The 22,073-nt window shown below is 43.7% G+C and overlaps 1 protein-coding gene and 1 long non-coding RNA gene across 2 annotated transcripts; both read right to left on the bottom strand.

Moving 5' to 3' along the window:
* Positions 1–9,165: 9,165 nt before the first annotated feature.
* Positions 9,166–17,311, bottom strand: LOC132651348 (uncharacterized). Its single transcript, XR_009589069.1, has 6 exons — positions 16,077–17,311; positions 15,736–15,826; positions 13,635–13,682; positions 10,587–10,732; positions 9,593–9,637; positions 9,166–9,444 (listed from the first exon to the last, which is right to left on the bottom strand). It is a non-coding gene; the product is annotated as an uncharacterized LOC132651348 (long non-coding RNA).
* Positions 17,312–20,497: 3,186 nt separating this feature from the next.
* On the bottom strand, positions 20,498–21,895 carry LOC132651347 (zinc finger protein 394-like). The gene is made up of 3 exons (XM_060376575.1): positions 21,376–21,895; positions 20,842–20,968; positions 20,498–20,539 (listed from the first exon to the last, which is right to left on the bottom strand). The coding sequence occupies exons 1-2, from the start codon at positions 21,829–21,831 to the stop codon at positions 20,861–20,863; spliced, it is 564 nt and encodes a 187-aa protein (XP_060232558.1). The 5' UTR covers positions 21,832–21,895; the 3' UTR covers positions 20,498–20,539; positions 20,842–20,860.
* Between the last annotated feature and the right edge of the window lie 178 nt (positions 21,896–22,073).

Raw genomic sequence — 22,073 nt, 5'->3', positions numbered from 1 at the left:
AATGAGTGTCACAAATTAGAGGCTAAAAATAGGGACTGGAGGAATGGCTCAGCAGTTAAAAGGACTTGCTCCTCTGCCAGGGGAACTAAATTTAGTTCCAGCAATCATGTTGGGCTACTCACAACTGTTTCTAACTCCAGATCCAAGTGATCTGACACCCTCTTCTGGCTCTGAGAGCACCTACATTCATCTGTAAACAAAAGGAGAGAAAGAGAGAGGAGAGGCTAGAAGTTGATTTTGTGTAAATATGTGACAGGGTCTCCCATTTGTATTGTCTTTAAAAATTATATATAAACTAAAATGATCTTGATCTTCTGATCCTCTTGGCTCTACCTCCTGGGTGCTGAGATTCCAGGTGTGCAGCACCACACCCTAGTTCAAGCAGTGGTGAGGGTGGGACTCAGACATTCTCAATCAACTGAACCATGTCTAGATCTCCTAACATGACCCTTTCATTTCTCCATGCACTCTGCCTGCTGGGAGAATTTTAGGAGGAAGTGCTGATCTAATTGGATATCAGTGGGGATATTTTGGGGCTCAGTGGGACTGTACTGACTGACCATTTCCTCACCTCCTGCCCTCTCTCATTCTTCAGTTTAAAGTTCCCTCCGTGAACTCCAGGCCACTCTTGGGAGGAAAATGGCAGGCTAATTAGCGTTCAGGAACCTCCAACATCAGCTGTAAGACAGTCTGCCCTTCTTCATCAGTTCTTTTGGTGTGTACAATTATATTTCATTGCATACAGGTTTTCATAATGGATAAATCCAACTACTGTCATTTCTTTTTAAATATAACTTTTATTTATTACAATTTATTCATTTTGTATCCCAGCTGTAGCCCTCCCCTCATGTCTTCCCAATTCCCTCCCTTCCTCCCATGACCCTTCCCCAGTCCACTGATAGTGAAAGACCTATCCCCCCTCCAATCTGACCTTAAACTATTAGATCTCATCAGGACTGTCTTTCATAGTCTTCCTCTGTGGCCTGTTCAGGCTATTTCCCCCTCACAGGGAGGTGATCAAAGAGCCAGTCACTGAGTTCATGTCAGACAAAATCATAAATAACCCAGATGACCCTCAACTGAGGAATGGATACAGAAATCGTGGTACATTTACACAATGTAATACTACCCAGCAATTAAAAATAAGGAAATCATGAAATTTACAGACAATGTGTGGGAACTAGAAAAAAAAAATCAGTGAGTTATCCTAGACAAAGAAAGACATGCATGGTATAGGCTCAATTATAAGTGGATATTAGACATATAATATAGGATAATCGTACTAAAATCTGTACACCTAAGGAAGCTAAGTAAAAAGGAGGCCCCTGGGTAAGATGCTCAATCTTCATTCAGAAAGGCAAAGAAGATGGACATTGGAAGAAGGTGAAAATAATGAACAAGACAGAGAGCCTCTGAAAGACTCTACCCTGAAGGGTATCAAAGTGGATGCTAAGACTCATAGCAAAGTTAGGGCAGAGTGGAGGGAAACTTATGAAGAAGGGGGAGATAGAAAGACCTGGAAGGGTCTGGAGCTCTACAAGGAGAGCAACATAACCAAGAAATCTGGGCCTAGGGATCTTTTTATGAGACTAATACTCCTCATTAGCTCTTCCCAAGGAGGGTGCTGTTCTGGTTTCACTTTGTGGCTGTGCTGATAAAACTTTCTACCCAGAAGCAACTGGCAGAGAAAATGATTTGACTTAACACTTCCAGGTCACAATCCATCTATGAGAGAAATCATGAAAGGACCCATGTAATAACAACCGTGCTTGGTGGCTTGCTTGCTCACAGGCTCACACTTACCTAGCCTTCTTATACTGCCCAAGATGACTAGAGTTGCCACAGTGCCACCCGAAATTGGCTGGGTACTCCTGAATCAGTCAGTAACCAAGACAATTTTCCATAGATATTCCCCAAGGCCAATAAAATCTAGTTAATTGCCCCATGGAAGATTTCCTCTCAGATGAGATTCCTATGTCTCAAGGTAACAATTAAAATGGGTTTAGAAGAAGGTGAAGCCACATGGTGAAGGCACTGGCCACCACTGGTTTCATCCCCAACAGATCTGTACAGCAACTATACATCCCTTCAGTGGACAGTCTGAAGAACCATGGAGGGTCTTTGAGAATAACTTTCTGAAGGAAACTTTGAGAACCACATGGAGCTTGGTAGAGGGGGCACACACCTTTGACCCCAGCACTTGGAAAACAGAGGCAGGTGGATGTCTGAGTTTGATGCCAGCCTGGTCTATAGAGGCGTTCCAGGACAGCCAGAGCTACATAGAGAAACCATGTCTTTAAAAAAATTAAAAATAGAGAGATAGAGAGGGAGGAAGAGAGGGAGACAGAGAGACATTATAATGTATATACTAGAGATCAAAGTGCACACATATGGTGGAACCAACAATTAAAATCTAGCCACAAAGGAAGTGGCAGATGACCCTCCTTCCTGCAACACTGGCCAGGGCTGCAGCTCCCAGCCACGGGATCACAAAGGAAAGCCAATCATACAACATGGAATTTGGCCATGCTGAGCTATCAAAGCTAGTCCATTAGGTGTGAAGATGGTCAGTTAGTAATTATCAGGTTACTGAAATTCAGAAATGGCGATTGTTAATTGATAAAGGAAGACCTAGGCCCTAGTGGGCAGTGGTATTCCCGAGGCAGGGCATTCTGAGCAGTATAAGAGATAAGCACTTGGGGGCTGCAGAGATGGCTCAGTGGTTAAGAACACCAGCTGCTCTTCCAGAGGTCCTGAGTTCATTTCCCAGCACCCACAAAGGCAGCTTACAACTATCTACACTGGCATCTGAGGCTCTCTTCTGGGATGTGATAAAGCACTCAAATGATTTTTTGTTTGTTTGCAAGAGTAAGTTCCAAACCACCTTACATACATACATATAGGTGGATGGAACAAACTCCAAAGAGCAAGCACCAAACCACCTTACCTACATATGCATACATCATGATGGATGGAACAAACACAAAAGAGCAAGCTCCATCCCAACCTTAACCTTACATACATACATACATACACATACATCTTTTCAGATGAAACAAATTCCAAAGAGTGTGGTCCAAACCACCGGACATACATACACCTTGGTGGATGGAACAAGACCCAGAAGGCCAGTTCAGACCACACTTTTACTCTTTTTCCACAGCTTATCTGTCCCAGCAAGATCTTTCAAGCTAAACACACAATGTGGTTTCACTCAATTTTTCTTTAAGTGAGTGAGTACAATGAATATATGCAAAAAAACAAAAAAACAAAAAACAAAACCAAACACATATTCCCCTATACCTTCACATGATCAAATGTTTCACGTATTTTGGGTGAAACATAAGATCAATTCCTTTGGTGCTAATTAATAATGAGCCCACCTGTATTTAATTGTAGCATGTAACACTCAAATATAAAATGGTTTAAGATGAATGTGGCACACTAAGATTTCATAAAGTGAAAAGTATTATGTTGAATGAGTTAGACAACAGTTATATTGGATATATTCAAAAGGTCTTATCACATCAACATTATTTTGTTGATGAACATTTTTTTATCCAAAGTACAACCCTTACCCATTGCGCTATTCTTTTCTACAATCTTTTTTAATTTACTTTATAACTTATTCACTTTGTATACTTGTAATTTCTCCCTTCTCTCCTCCCAATCATGCCCTCCCTCCTTCTTCTCTTCCCCTACACTTTCCAGAGTCCAGTGATAGAGAAGGAACTCCTGCCCTTCCATCTGACTCTAGCCTATCAGGTCTCATCAGGATTGGCTGCATTGTCTTCCTCTGTGGCTTCATAAGGCTGCCCACAACCCCTCAGAGGGAGTTGAACAAAGAGCCAGCCACTGAGTTCATCTCAGGGACAGCTCCTGTTCTACATACTAGGGAACCCACTTGGACACTGAGCTGCCATGGGCTACATCTGTGCAGCGATTCTAGACTATCTGCACATACGGTCCTTCCTTGGAGAATCAGTCTCAGAAAAGATACCTGGGCCCAGATTTTTTGGTTCTGTTGCTCTCCTTGTGGAGCTCCTGTCCCGCTCCAGGTCTCCCCCTTCTTTCATAAGGTTCCATGCACTTTGCCCAAAGTTTGGCTATGAGTCTCAGCATCTCCTTCGCAAGATCCAGCTTTACAACTCCTAGGCACATATCCAAAATATCCTCAAATATACAAGGAAATTTGCTCAACCATGTCCATAGCAACTTTATTCATAATAGACAGAATCTCCAAAGAACCAAGATGTTCCTCAATTGAGGAATGGATACAGAAATTGTGGTACATTTACACAATGGACTACTACTCAGCAATAAAAGCAAGGATATCATGAAATTTGTAGGCAAATAGTAGGAACTAGGAAAGATCATCCTAAGTTATCCCAGAAGTAGAAAGATACACATAGTATATACTCACTTGTAAGTGGATATTAGACATAATATATAGGGTAAACATACTAAAATCTGTATACCTAAAGAAGCTAAGTAAGAAGGATGACCCTGGGTAAGATGCTCAATTCTCATTCACAAATGCAAATGGGACAGACATTGGAAGAGGGAGAAAACAGGGAACAGGAAAGAATCCTACCACACAGGGCCTCTGAAAGATTCATTCCACTCTTCTTAATTCTACTATTTTATAGACCTATGCCAGGTATTGTTTTTCATTCATAAGCTAAAATGTGAGTTATTTCAAATTTCTGAAAATTGCGATCCTTGTTGCCAGGAACATTCAGATACATTTTACTTCTCTTTTGCCATGGTTCTACATACATAAATGGAGCTGCATATCCATAATGAAATTCTGTGACTGATTCTTCACAAGAGACTCTCACCTTTCATGTTTCCACTATTAACTGCTCACCCACTTTATATTCTGCCTGAAACCATTCTTATCAGAAGGGTGGATTATGTTTGTGGCCCTCAATATGCATGTGTAAACAGATAATACATCTAATATCACCAAATTAAAAGGTGGCATAGATAGAAACATCAAATGAATTTGGTTATATGCATTATTGAAAATGCCTGGTGCATATTTAATTGAATGTGCACTTAGTGTCAATTTGACTTCCAAATTTCACTCAGTCATAAAAAGAAAAGTTTAATGGAAATGTCAGTAAATACTTCATATATCTCTAGACACAGTATCTTCTCATATTCTAGATGGGAGAAACACCAAAAATTAACATAGAAAATCTTCAGATATATTACAAAATGACAGAAAATATTGAGAGAACAACACAAAGATGATCTTCTTATTCAAGTGTATGGAAATGCTTTTCCAGGTAAAGAGTAAAGTCACAGAACCCAGAAGTTTATACACTTGCAAGCACTTATGTTAATTAAGTCAACTCTGTGATGAGACTAGATATATGGACAGAGGAATGAAGGGGGTTGCCTGTGATGAAACTTTAATGTGGAAAAGACATGAATTCTGGTGTATACTTGCATGGAACAGAAGGTTTACACTACATAATCCCTGTGATTCCAACCTTCATATTCAAGATATTCTCAGTATACCATGATCACATCTTCTCTTGAAAGATCAGAATGTGAATTTGAAATTTACCTGCAGTGCACAAATCAGTGATTCCGATGGTATAATGACACTGGTCCTCATCTGTTGAATATAGACACCAGTGATATTCTGCTGCACAGACATTTAAGACCTTTTGTAGTCTAAGGGTAATTATTTTTATGTGTACAATCAAATACAACTTTTAGGAAATTAACTTGAGGGTATAGGAGGTAGTTTTTTCAAAATCAATTATACTACACAATATCACTGAGGAGAGATCAATTTGTATACTTTAAAAACACAGAAAATACCAGGTCATTTTGCAGTGAGGAATGTGAAGAATGAGGTAAGGCCTGGTCCTGTCACGTTCTTCATATGACACAATGCACTTCATTTTCACCCCAAGGATTTTGTGGAGTCCTGATGAATATCACAGATCAAAATCTTAAGGAACGTACTTATATATAGAAATGTGTGTACAGACATACTCAGTATTCATAGAAGTGGAAAACTTGAGTTGGTAGCTTGCATACAATTACACTAATAAATTCTTATTTAGTAAATATTCTGGTGAAGAGATTTATATTTTCTATGTGAGTTAGCATTATTCTGACCCACAATTTGTACAGCCATCCTTTTTCTGAACACAGGTCCAAGCTGTAGGTCTTATCAAAAAGTGGCAACAAGATGTTTCTTGGGACAGAACAGGTGAATGGACTTGCCAGCAGAGCTGCTGTCTGTCCTGAATATGTCCACAAAGTCATCTATCCCTAAGTAACTCAGTGAAATGGACTCTTATTTTAAACCTTTCTTCCCCTAGAAGGAGAATCAAGTATTTGTTAATTTGCTTTTCATTATAGTTGGAATTGCTTGTAGTAAGACCCAGTTCTTCCTGTCCCAAAGCAGAGGAGGACTCATAAGTCTCTATGATCAAGGCACAGCTTATGCCATGGTACACAGACAACAACAAAGTTAGTGTTGAAGGAAGTCACTGAGTACACACTTTTTGATGGTCACAAATACCCGTAGACTGGTCTTTTTCTGATTAGTGAGTGTTTTGTAGTATAGGTATACTATGGATTTTAAAGGCATAGCATTTTTAAAAGCTATCTCAATATTTCTCCCCCCCCCATTTAATTAAATACTAACCTTTTTTGCATTGTTTATTTCCATAATTTCATATTAAAATTGGTTAAGATTTTTTATTAAATAATTTTGATAAACTTTTCAAAATAAATACTATAGAAATACTGTCTGACATAATATTCACATTCCATTGTCCTTTACCCTGTACTAAGTAAAGGACAATTTACTTAGTCATGCCAGCCTACTGCTGTTGCTCCTTCAGTGAACCCACGATGTGCAAGTAACACAGAGGATTCTTTTTTCCAATAACCTCATCCATTGATTACAAATGGCATCTTATCAAGCATTCTGATGTTATCAAAACTGTTCTTGAAAAACAATTACGTGGGAGCCTAAGTCTCATTCTTTCTTTACACTTTTTATATGAAGTTGGTTAAGAATTTCATACACATATGTAATGTGTTCTGATTAATTTTTCTCACTTTCTCCTATCTCCTGAGAGTTCTCCTTCCCACATTTGTGATTCTTTTGCATTATTTTTATGACAGACTGAGAATTTTCTGGGGCATTTGTTATGTAAACCTGAATTTGGAATTCTTCATTGGATACTGGTGGACTGAAGATAATGACTCTGACTCTCTCAGATTCAGGAGAAATTAGGTCACAAGTATAAACCTGATTCAAAAATCCTACACGTAAATATTTCTAAAATCCAAAATGTGAAGAAATAAAGATTTCCCACCCATCTAACATAACATCCTATAGTGAAAATACAAGCATATCATGTAACATGTACTTCAGGATACACATATACACACAAACACCTCAAATATATGAAATATTCATATTTACATTTGCTTTCCACCCTCAAGACTTGTGAATTTATGCATATATGTATGAATGTATATATACATATATGTATATACATAATATATATACGTACATATACATATACATATATGAACCAAAATTGGGAAGTAATGCTTCATGAAACCTGTAACTTCTAATTCTAATATTTCTCATTAGAAATAATCTACATTGAAAATGGAAAAATGATAACCATCCCATAAGCTTGATAATCCTTTTTATAATATAAATGATAATCTCAAAACATTTTTAATTACTATTCCAATTCAACCACAGAGGAACAAAAGATTTTTCAAAGAGGAACAAAATAGATTTTCTTTTAAGAAAATCAAACATTTTTTAGTTTCCATTATCTTCAAAAGTCAAAGTGAAATTCACCAGTTTCACAAACACATTGATGGAAAATGATCAGTATTTTTTTTTTTTATTTTAAATGAGTTGATTACTATCTTTCAAAATAAAATTAGGATTTCCAATTGTGGACTAAAGTGGAGCTGAGGAGAAATGACAAAGATGGACAGACAGCTGGGCCATTCACTTAGTTTAGGCCTACACTGGTCAGACACTAAGTCACCCTTTTCTAGGGTGGGAGCTTACAGTGAGAGAAAAATGTTGAGGGTTGAGTTTTCTCTCAGGGTTGAGAGAAAAATGTATGCATTTGGTTGTCTCTATAATGTATAGAAGAACTCTCTCCTTTCATTTTTTTTCACAATTTATGAAATGGATCTTCAGGAATATTACTCAATAACTGGAAAATTTACGCCCCAAACTGAGACTGTTTTATTGATGTCTGTCCTAAAATCTATTTACATACTTATAAGAATACTCCTTAAAATATGTACTTGATGAGGTCAGGACCAATTTTATTTCTCTCAGAATATGAAGGCTATGATCATGGCCCCTAGAGATTATATGTGATGTGGTCCTAAAAACACCTCTATGCTCCAATCACAGCAGTCCTTAGCATCTGCAGGATCACCAAGCAGGACCTACTTGGTACCAGCAGTTCCCCTGATGAGTGTAGGGATAGTGTCTGCTTCTCATCTCTTCACACTAATTTGGAAGTTATGAGTTCAGAGGCTTACATATATGATCCCCTTTGAGCAACCAATATAACCAGTGATTTTATCTTTCATATTTTAAACAGTTTTTGAGAAAAATTTTAGTGTAGTCCACAAACTTCCAATACTCATAAGTCAGCTTCAAAATAACTATAATTGCTGATATCTCTCTCCTTTTCATGATTTTTGCTATTTTTTTCTCAATTCAAACAGCAGAATCACACTTTAAATAATTCATTTTTTAAAATATGACTGAAACATTTGTGATAACAAAGTGAAAATGTGTACAGAAGAAAGTCCACTAAGCTTCAACTCTACTTCAAAAAGTCTGTGCCGCTGTGCAATTTTGAGAGTAAGAGAAATACCTCTCATAGGAATAGCAGACTAATTGGCTATCAATACCAAATGGTCAGTCCTGAAAAATATATATACAATTAATATTATACTGACTGAGCTGATTATGTAGTTACGAATACATATATATATATCCACACACATATACATCTGTGTAACAATTATTAATTAAAAAAGAAGCTATGATTTGAAAAGAGACCAAGTAAGGAAACATGGGAGGATGTGTAATAAGAAATAAAATAGGGAAATAATGAAGTAATTATAAAGCAAAACAGAACAAAAAACTATTTTATTTTTGTACAGTAAAGCCTAATCAAAGTGTAGCCTCTAATACTATGGCAGGCATGAGGGACATACTCATAGGTTATTAGTCACAACCAAAACATCATTAAACAAGGAGAGATGTAGTTTTTCTTTTTTTTCCTTGTTCTGTCTCTTCTGAGTTTCCTGGAGCCTTGGCATAGCAAGGTCCAGTATATTCCATCGTTGGTGAACTCCTCATAGGCTTCCATGTGGGTAAATATGGATTCTCCTGGGACAGGTCTCAACCTAACAGAACAGATATTCAGTGGATAATTACAAGACTGATATCCATACTAAATTTCAAAGGGTGCATAGTTTTAAAACATAGACTCAATTTGCAAGAGAAGTCATTTTCCTTGCCTCTGGCAAAAGCGACATATGGCACTCCACCAACCTGTGATATCAGGATATCAGCCACCAATGCTGGCCTCCAGGTCAACTGAAGGGGAAGTAAAAGTACTTATTATACATCTCAGAACCCACACCTGTATTCCTGTTACTTCCCAAACAAGCCTACACTCTGCTAACTCCCAAAATATTCAAGCAAAATATTTTATAAAGACAGTTTCTTTACTTGTCTGAGCTATCTCCACTTTCCTGTCTTAATATTGTTTCTTTTCTCATAGACAGCTTGGTCACATGAAATTTTTTTTTCTCCCCCCAGGTCTGAAGTTTTCTAGAATCCTCTGAACATTTTTCATCTTTTATCCATAACAAAATTCTTTCCTATAATCATCTAAGATTTGGTGTTTTTTTTTCCTGTTATCCAGATCATTTAAATTGAACATTTAAAATGTATCTGTACTTAAGTGACTATTACTCTGCTAAAAACAAGGAATGTATAGCTTTTAGTTAGAAAACACTTAATGAGAGATACTCTGTAAGTTTCATAATAAAGAAATGTAGTATACACTGGACATATAATGGTCATAGACAAATCATTCAAAATTAGAATGCCTGTCTTTAAAATGATAGTATTTCGGTGACAGTAATAGTCTTTGCCTTCTGCACAGTGTGCAATTTCATTAATATGTGTAATTATATACTTCTAATTAAGATAGCAAAACTCTACCAGACTGTTAGGTTCTTCATGAAGATATTCTGCTGAATAATTATGATTTTAAAAATATAACACATTTGAGTATGGGAAATAAAAACACATCAGAAGGAAATCTCTATAGTGTCACGTGGTAACCAACCCCATTATTTTCAAAATAGTAATAAATACGTGTAAAGAAAGTAATCGGGCTTTCCTAATAGCATAAACTATTTAGGTCCCAGGGAGTGCAATTATCCAAACATGCCAGTCCTGGACCTACTCAACATGCATTTTCAAAGGAATTCTGGTGATTAGATAGAAACAAGCAAAAAACAAACAACACACATACCAAAAATAGCATTCATCAAGAATTTGTGCAAAAGTTCTGGTCCAGCAAAATAGCCATTTTCCTTGCTCCAACAAAAGGGACAAATCGCACTCTATTGACCTGTAGCTCCTATGAGGATATCAACACCCATGGTGGCCTCCAGGTTCCTTGAAGGGAAAGTAAATGGACTTGTTATATATCTCAAAACACACGTCTAGATTCCTGTGCCTTCCCAAAGAGCCTCATCTCTTTCTGCACTATCCTAATTTTCTGCATAGTCTAGAAATACCCTGATTTTTTTTTACACAAATTAATTTATTTATAAATTTCATATCTTCATCCCAGGCCCCGTCCCTTCTCTCTTCACAGTCCCACCATCATTCTTCCCTCCCCCATTCCCTCTTTCTCTTCAGAGAGGCTCACTGTGTGTAACAACCCACCCTGACACATTACATGAGGTAGGACTTCCTCTCTCACTAAGGACAGGCAAGACAGCCCAGCTAGGGGAAAGGAAACTAAGGGCAAGCAACAGAGTCAGAGATAGCCTTCAGTTCAATGTTAGGGGTCCCACATGCTGAGCAAGATGCACATCTGTTACATATGTGTAGGTGGACCTAAGTCCAGCCTGTACATTTATGAAAGCATAGTTTGTCTCTGTCTAAGCTATCTTTACTTTTCTCCTAATATTCTCCATTCTCTTCTAGACAGTCTTGGTCATATCACGTCTGCTTCTTTTTCTCTGTGCTATGAACTCTTCCAGGTGCCTCTGAACATTTTTCCTCTCTGACCCATAATAAAATTATTCCCTGTAATAATGGAGTGGCTACAATTTTAATGGTTTCTCTGTTGTTCTTGCTCATACAGTTGGAATATTTAACATATATATTTTATTAAGTGAATATTACTATGCCTAAGTCATTTCATTTCATTCAAGGAATATGTACTGACAAGCCATAGTTTTTACTTGGGAAGGATTAAAGATCCCTGTGAATTGAACAGTCAAAGAGAGACATCAGCCAAGGTTGTCATCAAATGCATCTGGCAATAATGTAAAGGTATTTTATAAAATATTGCCAATGCAATTTCATTATAAAATTGAAATTAAATGAGTATGTCTGGAAAGTCATTCCTATCTAGTAGAATCAATGTTCACATATTGAGAAATATATGTTTGAAACTAGAAGGTTGTTGAATTTGGGGCTGAAATTTGAGCAGTTTCCAACAAAACTTTGTTGGCACAATGGGTAATACAACTAGATGAAGAGAAAATAATCTCTCATATCTTGGGCATATAGTTTTGAAGGTACATGGCTATCATTCCTTGTAATAACTCAAAGCATTACTCTCTGTCATGATAACTTTGTTTCTTTGGGGGAATGGTACTGATTATTGCTAACAGGAGTAGCTTTTCATGAAAAAAAAAACTGTTAAGAATTAGGTCACAGGTTCTAGAGAACTCAAGACAGAACACTTCCTGAGACCATTAGTCTAGCATGAAAATCATAATGAGCATTTTAAAATACCTTTACATCGGAGCCTGGAATGGAGAACCTTTCACTGGGCAAAAAATTATCCTTTTCTTTCCTGGCACTAACCAAAATGGCTACAGCAGTTTGTAGACAAACCCCTGAAGTGTAAACATTCTGTAGTAGTCAGGGGAAGAAACCACTGTGATGTCAACATTCCAAGGCTCAGGCCATAACTGACAAAGTGACGCATGCATTTCAAATTTTGACTTTAAGACATTGATTTAAAAAAAAAACAATTGAGCCACATGTGTTTTGAAGAAATATTCAAAACTGTGTGTGTGTATGCGTGTGTAATAGATATATGATACAGACAATAGACAAAGAATAGATGTTAGATAGAAGGATAGATAACTATAATGCTATCAGCACAACAATAGGAGGAATACTTATATAGGGTCAAATAGGGGGAATACTTGTACAGGGTCAAATAAAAGGGGAGGACAACCTTCCCTAACAGTGGACTAGGGGAGGGGTGCAGGGGGAGAAGAGGGAAAGAGGGTGGGATCTGAGATGAGGGAGAGGGCCACAGCCACAATATAATTTGAATAACTTGAAATAAATAATAATAATAATAATATTTAAAAGACAGTAATGTAAAAATATCGGGAAATTTATATTCATCTCCAAAGATTATTAATTCCTAATTTTTTAACCTGTTAAAGGCCCAGGTAAAAAAAGGCAGCATGCAAAATCATTAAAACTCTGAAACTTAGAGTCTAACACATGCAAAAATCACAGAATACTTGAAAGATGAATGCGCTTTATTGAGATATGGTCAGAAAGCTTCATGCACAGAGAAGTCAGAAAGCTTAAAGGAGAGGAGTACACATGCTTATGAGTATACAGTAAATTTTATATATTAATCCTAGATACACAAAGAATTGTAACTGAAACATGGGAGATGCTCTGTACATTTAGTAATAAAATATGTAGTATACTTTGGACATATAACAACCATGAACAAACCATTCAAAATTAGAATTACCTGTCTGTATGGTGATTGTATTTGGTGATAGTAATGATTTTAGACTTCTGCAAAGTGTATAATTTCATTAATACATTTAATTATACAGTTCTCTTTAAGATAGCAAAATTCTACCAGACTGTGAGATTCTTCATAAAGATGTTCTGCCAAATAATTATAATTTTAAAAATATGACACATTTGAGTATGGGAAATAAAAACACATCATAAGGAAATCTCTAAAGTGGCATGTGATAACTAAACCCATTACTTTTTAAAAGGACATAATAGGTGGGAATAGTTTAATCAGGCTCTCCTGATTACACTATTTAATTTAAATAATTTAAAAAACAAGTTTAAACTTGTTAGGTCCCACGAAGTGCAATTATCCAAAAATGCTCAACATGCAGTATCAAAGGAATTCTGGTGATTAGAAACAAACAACAACAAAAACAGACAAACAAATAAATACATATACCAAAAACAGTATTCATCCAGAATTAGTGAAATAGTCCTTGTCCAGCAAAATAACCATTTTTCTTGCTGTGACAAAAGGAACATACTGCTCTCTACTGACCTGTGGCTCCTATCAGGATATTAACACCCATGGTGGCTTCCAGGTTGCCTGAAGGGGGAGTAAATGTACTTGTTACACACCTCAAAACACCCATCTAGATTCCTGTGCCTTCCCAAACAGCCTCATCTCTTTCTGCACTATCACAATTTTCTAAATATTCTAGAAATTACCCTGTCTTTCTTTCCACCAATTAATTAATTAATTTCATACCTTCATCACAGGCCCCCATCCCTTCTCTCCTCACAGTCCTACCATCATTATTCACTCCCCCATGACCTCATTCTCTTCAAAGAGGCTCACTATGTGTACCAACCCACCCTGACATATTACATGAGGCAGGACTAAGAGCATCTCGCTAAGGGGAAGGGAATTAAGGGCAAGCATCAGAGTCAGTGAAAGCTCTCAGTCCAATTGTTAAGGGACCCACATGTTGCCCAAGCTGCACACCCGCTACTTAAGTGAGGGGGGCCCTAGGTACAGCCTGTGCATTGATGAAAGCATACTTTGTCTCTATCTAAGCTACCTCTACTTTTCTCCTAATATTCTCTATTTTCTTTGAGACAGTCTTGGTCATATCAAGTCTGCTTCTTTTTCTCTCTGATCTGAATTCTTCCATGTGCCTCTGAACATTTTTCCTCTCTCATCCATAAAAAATTACTCACTGTAATAATGGACCAGATGCTATTTTGCTGGTTTCTCTGCTGTCCCTGCTCATACAGTTTGAATATTTAAAGTATATATTTTATTAAGTGAGTATCACTATGTCCAAGACATGTTACTTTGTTTAAGGAGCCCCGGTCCTAGTGTGGGTGGCTCCTCCTCACATGCTGAGGAGGCCCTAGATGGATGACTCCAGGGTCTGGAGAAAGCAGAGCTCTGTCAGCCCTGGAGACCTTGGCTCTCCGCCACATTGCTGTACTCCCTGGCCTCAGGGCATGGAATCTCTTCCCCCAAGAGCTCACATCACCTCTGGCTACACAGCCTTCCTCCTTTCCTCCCTCCCTCCTTCCTTCCCTCTCTTCCTTTCTTCCCTCCCTCCATTCCTTCCTTTCCTCACTCCTTCCTTCCTTCCGTCCTTCCCTCCTCCCTTCATTCCTCCCTTTCCTCCCCTCCCACTTCTTCTTCCCCCCACTGCCTGGCCTGGCTGGTCTGGAACTCTGTATACCAGGCTGCCTCCAACTCCATGGAGACCAATCTTCATCTGACTCCTGGAATTAAAGACATGTGTCCCTAAGTCTGGACCTTTATTTCAGGATTTATTTATGTCTTTTTTTTTTTTTTTTTTTTTTTGAGACAGGGTCTCTCTATGTAGCCCTGGCTGTCCTGGACTTGCTCTGTAGACCAGGCTGGCCCTGAACTCACAGAGATGCCCCTGCCTCCGCCTCCCTGAGTATTGGTGTCACAGGTGTGCTATACCACCCAGCTAATTTATGTATATATGCATGTAAGCATGTATGTATGTATGTATGTTCGTATTTTTGCATACATCACATGTGTGCCTGGTGTCTGTGGAAGGTGGAAGAGCATCAGAGTTCATGGGCATGGTCGTGAGCTGCCAAGGGGGTGTCGGGAACCAAATCCTGAGGCCTAGGCGAGTGCTCTTAACTGCTAAGCCATCACTCCAGGCCCTATACTACTTTTTGTATTATCACACTTGTTGCATGTATGTGTGTGTGTGTGTGTGTTTGTGTGTTGCATGCATGTTCTATCTTCTCGGCTCATTGCATTATTTTTTGGTGTGTGTGGGGTAAGGTTCTATCATCTAGCTCAGGCTAGCACCAAGCTCAGAGCAATCCCTCTGCTTCAGCCTCCCAAACCTGGGCATTCCAGGACCGAGCCCATAGCCAACTGTGTAAACTGAGAAGCTGTGTCTGTGCACAGCTGTGTGGGCTGCTGGCTTCAACACGGCACCAAGCTTTCCTTGTGACGAGGGTGGCTAAGAACCACCACCCACCCACCTGCCAGGGACTGTGCTCCCCCTGTCTTAGGGACTCTGGGGCCAGCTCTTCTGCCAGGCACTGTGGCAAAGTGGCTCAGTGGATAGTGCATGCATGGCCCGGGCTGCACCCCAGTGCTGCCAACTGCCACTGGAGAGACATACCTTGAAATCCCAGATCATCATGGCCCCATTGATGCCAGTGGTGTATAATTTGCGACTGTCCTGCTGGTCCACCTTGTAAATGGACACCTGGCTAAAAGAAGAGCGAGACCATGAGGTTGGTGGAGGGAGTGAGGCCATTGCCCCAAGCCCCGCACCGAAAGATGGCTGGGGGTGCACTAGGCTCCAGATTCCTCAGGGCCACACGACAAGACCCTGTCCTAGAGTGGGAGGGCTCACTCACCCGGGATGTGGCCCAGGGGGTAGGCCCGAGACTACATCAGGCCCTGGCCAGGTCCCCAAAGACACATACACTGGCTACTGGTGCTTGCATGGAGACCTACCTATCTGAAGGTGGAGGCCAGAAGGCTACAAGTTCAAGGTCAGGGGGCTGCAGGGATGGGTCAGAGGTTGAGAGTGCTGGCTGCTATTCCAGAGGTCTTGAATTCGAGTCCCAGGACTCACACGGTGGCTCATAGCCATCTGGTGCAGAGGAGAGGGAGAGGGAAAAGGAGGGAGAGAAAGAGAGAGGGAGGGAGAGGGATGGAGAGAGAGAGGAAGGGAGAGAGAAAGAGGAGGGAGAAGGAGGAGGAAGGAGGGGAAGGTAGAGGGAGAGAGAAGAGGAATGGAGAAGTAAGGAAAAGGCGAGGGAGAGGGATACAGGAGAGAGGAGAGCGAGGAAGGGGGAAGGAGAGGGAGGGGAAGGCGGCAGGAGGAAGACAGGGAAGGAGGGAGGAAGGAGAAAAGGCCACAGCCTCAGCATGGGGCTGGTAGGGACAGAACAGGGCTCAGCAGATGCAGACACAAAGAACTACTTTTTCCTTCCAAGCTCAAAAGTGACCGGAGCATGGCTGAAGCCAACCAGTCCTCAACAAGGCCTCTGAAAGCAGCCTGCCTGGGCAGCCACAGCCTTCCTGGCTTTTGAAATCGGCCTTCAGGAGTTCCAGGTTCCATCCCAACCCACAACCCCAAAGGAAACAAACAAATAGGGAGACTCCCTACAGAGCCTTCACCCCAAGATGCCTGCAGAACTGGGCAGACAGGGGATACCCGGGTGAGCCAACCCATCTGCAGAGCTTCCAGAGAGACTCCTCCTCCTCCTCAGATGCCAGCCTGGCTGTGTGGAGGCCCCAGCACAGCCGGTGAGAAGAGCCTTTACACACTCACAATCATTTCAGGTTGTTATTAGTTCGTTAAGCTGTGTTTTTGGTATATAGGTCAGTAAACGACTATGAGAATCTGTTCTCTCCCTTCTCCGTGTGGGCTCTGGACAGCACATGCGCCTTGTTTGACTGGCACAGGCAGTGGCACCCTGCAAGTGGGCACACTGTGTGCGGGAAACTGTGTGTGGGGGAGGGTGTGCGGAGCATATCCTGGGACTGGCACAGGCAGGTGGCACCCTGAGAAGGGGCACACTACAGGAGACTATGTGCAGGGGACTGTGTGAGGGGAGCACCCTGGGAATGGCACAAGCGGGTGGCACGCAGCTAGGGTGCCCACTGCGGGGAAGTGTGTGCGTGGGAGGGTGTGTGAGGCAAGTCCTGGGCCCAGCACAGGAGGCATCCCAGGAGGGGCACACACTCACCTCGGCCACGATGCTCTTCTCTGAGGACAAACTGAGCAGTGGCAGAAATTCTGTCTTCAGACTCGACACACTGCACAGGGGAAACACGCATCACACATGGTTCTCCTCCTTTGTGAAGCGCACACTGAGGACCAAACTTGGGCAGTGCCACCTTCATGTGAGGGTCCTACCCTGCAGACCAGGCTGGCCTCAAAGGCATGATCCCTTTGCCTCGGCTCCCCGGATGCTGGGATTGTGGGCCTGCACTACCGTGCCTGGCTTGGAAGAGTGTATTCATGTGGAAGGGTGAAAGCTTGACACCAAGGTCTTTGGCTTGACCTCCGTGGTTGGCTCCTTGACCTCCCCTACCACCACCAAGGGAGGAGCAGTCTTGCCAAGCCAGAGGAGGACACTGTAGCCAGTCCTGATGAGACCTGATAGACTAGGGTCATATGGAAGGGGGGGGGGGGGACACTTCCCCTAGCAGTGGACTGGGGGAGGAGCAGGGAGGAGATGAGGGAGGAAGGGATGATGGGGAGGGAGGGATGACGGGAAGGGAGGGTGGCAGGGATGATGGGGAGGGAGGAAGGGATGATGGGGAGGGAGGGAGAAATGTGCGGAGGGAAGGAGGGATGATGTGGGAGGGAGGGAGGATTGGTGGGGAGAAAGGGAGGGATGACAGGGAGGGAGGGAGAGATGATGGGAGGAATGACAAGGGGAGGGAGGGAGCTGCAGCTGGGTTACAAATAAACTATAGCTAATATAAAAATAGAAATTTAATTTAAAAACAAAACAAAATGCAAACAACCAAAAAACAAAATAAAAGCTTGACACCAGCAAAGCTGTCGCAGAGCACAGTTCTGCCATGGTGACCCTTTCATAAGAGAACTAGTAGAGTCAGCACGGGGAGGACCACATCCATACTGTCCACGCCACTGCATCCTCACAGGGTGGCCAGGAGGAGGCCATAACCCAGGCACATTCCTAGGCTGCCCATGGGAGGGCAAGTGCCAAGCTGCCTGAAAGCGGACTCTGGGCTTCTTCCCTTGCCACCGAGCCACCTTCACTGCAGTCTGGTGAAAAAGCACCATTCAGACTCTTCCTGAAGACCTGGGGTGGCACGAAGGCAGGAGAAAGATGGCCCCTGTCCTGTTTGGGGTGGTGTCAGGGGAAGGAGCTGAGGGTGTGCATGTGCTGGGTGGTGGCAGCAGCTTCAGCTCTGGTTTTCTGGGACAAAGACCAGGCTGGCCTTGAACTTCTGAGCCTCCTGCTTCTGCATCCTGGGCCACCACGCTCTGTCTCATCTCCCTGGGGGCTGGTGGGGACCACAGATGTGAGGAGACATTCAGGCATCTGAGGTGCCATCCTCCCAGCTCCCAGACATCATCTTCATGAGGGCGGCTTGGACCAGGCCTGCTGTCTACAAGTGCTGCCGGAAGGGTGGGCGTGGGTTACTGACCCCCAGTGAGACCCAGCTGCTCTATCCTGGGAGCTGTATACACTCCCCCTAGCTGCAGTGCTCTAGGTTACTGTGTCCAGAGTGACTGTGGCCAGCTGTATACACTTCCCCCAGCTGCCAAGGAGAGTCAGCATGTCCAGATCGGTAGCTGTCCACCCTTCCCCTCGCTGCCGTGTAGGGCCAGCATGTACAGATCGTTAACTGTACCCCCCAACCCTCCCCTCAGCCAGGCGAGGACTCACTGAACACTCTTGGAGGTGTCAGCCACAGACACTGTGCTGTCGCAGGCGGCTCCCACTGGCCGAGCAGCTGACACTGTGCACCCAGCCACCAGTGCAGCTGCTTTAGTGCTGGGTTTACAGGTGTGCAGCACCTACCGGGCTTCTGCAGTGCTGGGGGAAGGTAACCAGCTCAGCAAGTTCTCTACCTGCTGAGCCACATCTCAGCCCCAGCTCCTTTTCTAAATGAAGAAGCTCTCTTTATCACCCAGCTGCTCACATGGTACTGTACTTTGCAAATAAAGGAGCCCAAAGGGTACCTGGCAGTGCTGAGCAATAGGCAGTACCCATTTATCCTCACCTGGATTTGAAGTCACATGACCCTGCAGCCAGCAAAATGTTGTTGGAGTGCCAGCCCAACCTGAGGACTGTGGAGCGAATCAGCTTCTTAATGTGCTTGCTCACCCACCTAAGGAAGGAGAAAACCTAGTTTACACTGTCTTCACAGACAAAAACAGCATCATTTGCCAAGACGCCCCATAAACCCCCTCCAAATAAAACTGATCTATATGTTTATAAAAACCATTTCAATTCTGAAATCTACTAGCAAAGTTAGCTACATTTACAGAGATAAGTCATATAGGCACTTTTAATGTTGTAAGGCTGCCCTTTGACTTAGGCTTGAGTATTTTCATGGGCTCCCTACAGTTCACAGCTGCTCCTGCTGAAGGCTGGCTTGCTCTCCGTCAGGGAAGAGCTTCCTATACAGAGTTCAGGCTGGCCTCTGATTTGCTGTGAACCCCACACTGCTCTTAAAGTCAAGCTAGAATTACAGGCCTGTGCACCACACTGGCCTGAGGGCTGACGTACAGCTCATGTTTAGGGACTACATTTGCGACCACAGTAAGGTCCAGTCCACTAACAACCTCTCTGCAAACACATAGAATCAACTGCTCCAAGGCAGTCAGGAGGAAATGCTTCCTACATGAATTAAGAAGAGTGGGGGGCTGGAAAAGGAAGGATGGAGATGAAGGGATGAAGGAGGAGGTAGAGGGAGAAAGAAAGGGAAGGGGGATTAGCATGGCTCACCAGTTGTTTTCAGACTCAAAGTAGCAGACTGAGGAGATGAGCCAGCCTCCACTCCCCACAGCAAACTTGTTATCCAAAGAGGACTACTTCACAAAAGTGGCACAGTTGATCCTGAGCAAGGGCAGGGGTGGTGGCAACCTCAAGGTTGTCACTTTTCCAAAGCCCCTCCTCCTTGGCCCTGCAGAGGACTTATGAGGTGGCCGTGCACCTGGCTCTCCACTTCTCCAAAGCCCTTCCTCCTTGGGTGCACAAGGGACGCAAGAGGTGGCTGTGTGCCCTGACTCTCCTGGAGCACCCTGGGGCTGTGGCGGTGGCAGAACAGCATCTTTAGGTGGTTTCTCTTCCCTTTCGAAGTCCATCCCCAGGGGGACGGGGGGCGCGCCTTGTACCCAGGCCTGCGCAGGCTTGGTCTCCTCCTTGTAGTCCTCTTACTGCTTTGGGATCAGGTTAGGTTTCAGGCAGCTTGGTTCTCCAGGCCTGAAACGAGAGAATGTGAGCAGAGAGAGAATGGGCCCAGCCCGGGACTCCAATGTCAGTGTTAGGACCCAAGGTCTCGGTGGGGTCAGGGGGTCAATCTATAAGAACTGTTCCCCTGAGCGCTTAGGGAGAGGGAGGTGGGGGGGATGGGAACTGGGGGATACTGGGAAGAAGAGGGGTTCCAGAGGCAGGACAGGAACTGGGGTATTCTGGGAAGGACGCTTTATCACAGCATCCAGGAGGAGACCCTGGCTCACCAGAGCCATGCGGACCTCAGGGCGTCAGAGAGGAGCCTCACTCACCCGGCACGGTCGTGCTCCCTTAGTCCTCCGCGCTCTCTTTGCACGAGCCGTTCTGGGGATCCACAGCCAGCTGCTGCCATTCTCCCTGGGTTGGACATTCAGCCTCGGCCTTGAAAGTCGGGGTGCCCTGGAGGGGCGCAAGACCTCAGTTAGTACTCGCTTTCTCTGCTGAGTAGCAAGGAGCTGGTGAGCCGAGTGGCAGGGTAACAAAGCGACCCACGTCACTTCGACTGGACTCAGGGACCCCTGAAACACGGCTTCGGGACTAGCCTGAGCTAGCCAGCATCTCCCGGCAGCTTTGACTAAGCTGAATGTGCGGAATGGAGACAAGGGGAGCGCCGGTGTCCACCTCCTCCTCACCGCTAATTGGGAAACAAGGGGACCAGCCCCACCCCTGCTGCACCTTCCTGGGCCTGGACTGTGGCTCTTGTTCTACCCTGACACCCCAAAATAAGCCCTTCCCTCTCGGAGCCCTTAACACAGCGGCGGGAAGAGTCATTCGCCTACGGTCTCGGGGTTTGGGGGGGTCCTCACCTGCGGGGAGGCCGGATGCAGGGAGCGCGCCCAGGCCGCCGCCTCCTCCCCGCTCTCGGGGCGCCGGTGGCGCAGCCGGCGCGGGAGGAGGCTGAGGAACTGCTCGAGGACCAGCAGCTCCAGCATCTGCTCCTTGGAGCGCCGCTCGGGCCGCGGCCAGCGGCGGCACAGCTCCCGCCGGCGGCTCAGCGCCTCCTCCGGGCCGGACACGTCCCCGGAGCGCAGCCGCCCGAAGCGTCCCCGGGGTCCTTCTCTTCCTCCTCCGCTTCTGCTTTCAACGCCAGCACCACCGCGCAGGCCGCCGCCAACGCTGCCTCCGGGGCCCCGAGACCCCGATGAGATTCCCGGAAAGCAGGGCTCACGGGCACCGTCTCCTCCAAAGCACAGCCACCACAGCTCACTACCCCGGCCAGCGCGCCAGCGGGAGAAAAACAAACCAGGCCGGAAGTGCGTCATCAACCCACGCCTACTCCGGACAGAGGGATACAGAAGCCGGGCCTGTCATGGGTCTCTCCATGTGCATCTCTGCCTCCCAGCGTTTATAATGCTGGAAAAAGCGCGCATGGGATTCTGGGATTTGTAAGCGACTCAGTGTCCACGGTCCAGCAACGGACAGGGAAGGAATCAAACTCGGGACTACGAGCAATCCCAGAATGCATCGCGCCACGTGGACGTCATTTTTGTAGTTCTCCGATACA

Source organism: Meriones unguiculatus, assembly GCF_030254825.1.
Source record: "Meriones unguiculatus strain TT.TT164.6M chromosome 13 unlocalized genomic scaffold, Bangor_MerUng_6.1 Chr13_unordered_Scaffold_47, whole genome shotgun sequence".
Lineage (NCBI taxonomy): Eukaryota > Metazoa > Chordata > Mammalia > Rodentia > Muridae > Meriones > Meriones unguiculatus.
This window is presented reverse-complemented; position numbering and strand designations above follow the sequence as displayed.

Bases quoted from the DNA above. Each gene is read 5' to 3' on its own strand.
- LOC132651347 (XM_060376575.1), bottom strand. From the start codon at position 21,831: ATGACGCACTTCCGGCCTGGTTTGTTTTTCTCCCGCTGGCGCGCTGGC. The intron at 20,969-21,375 runs GTGAGGACCCCC...GCGCCCCTCCAG, and splicing joins TGCATCCGGCCTCCCCGCAG to GGCACCCCGACTTTCAAGGC.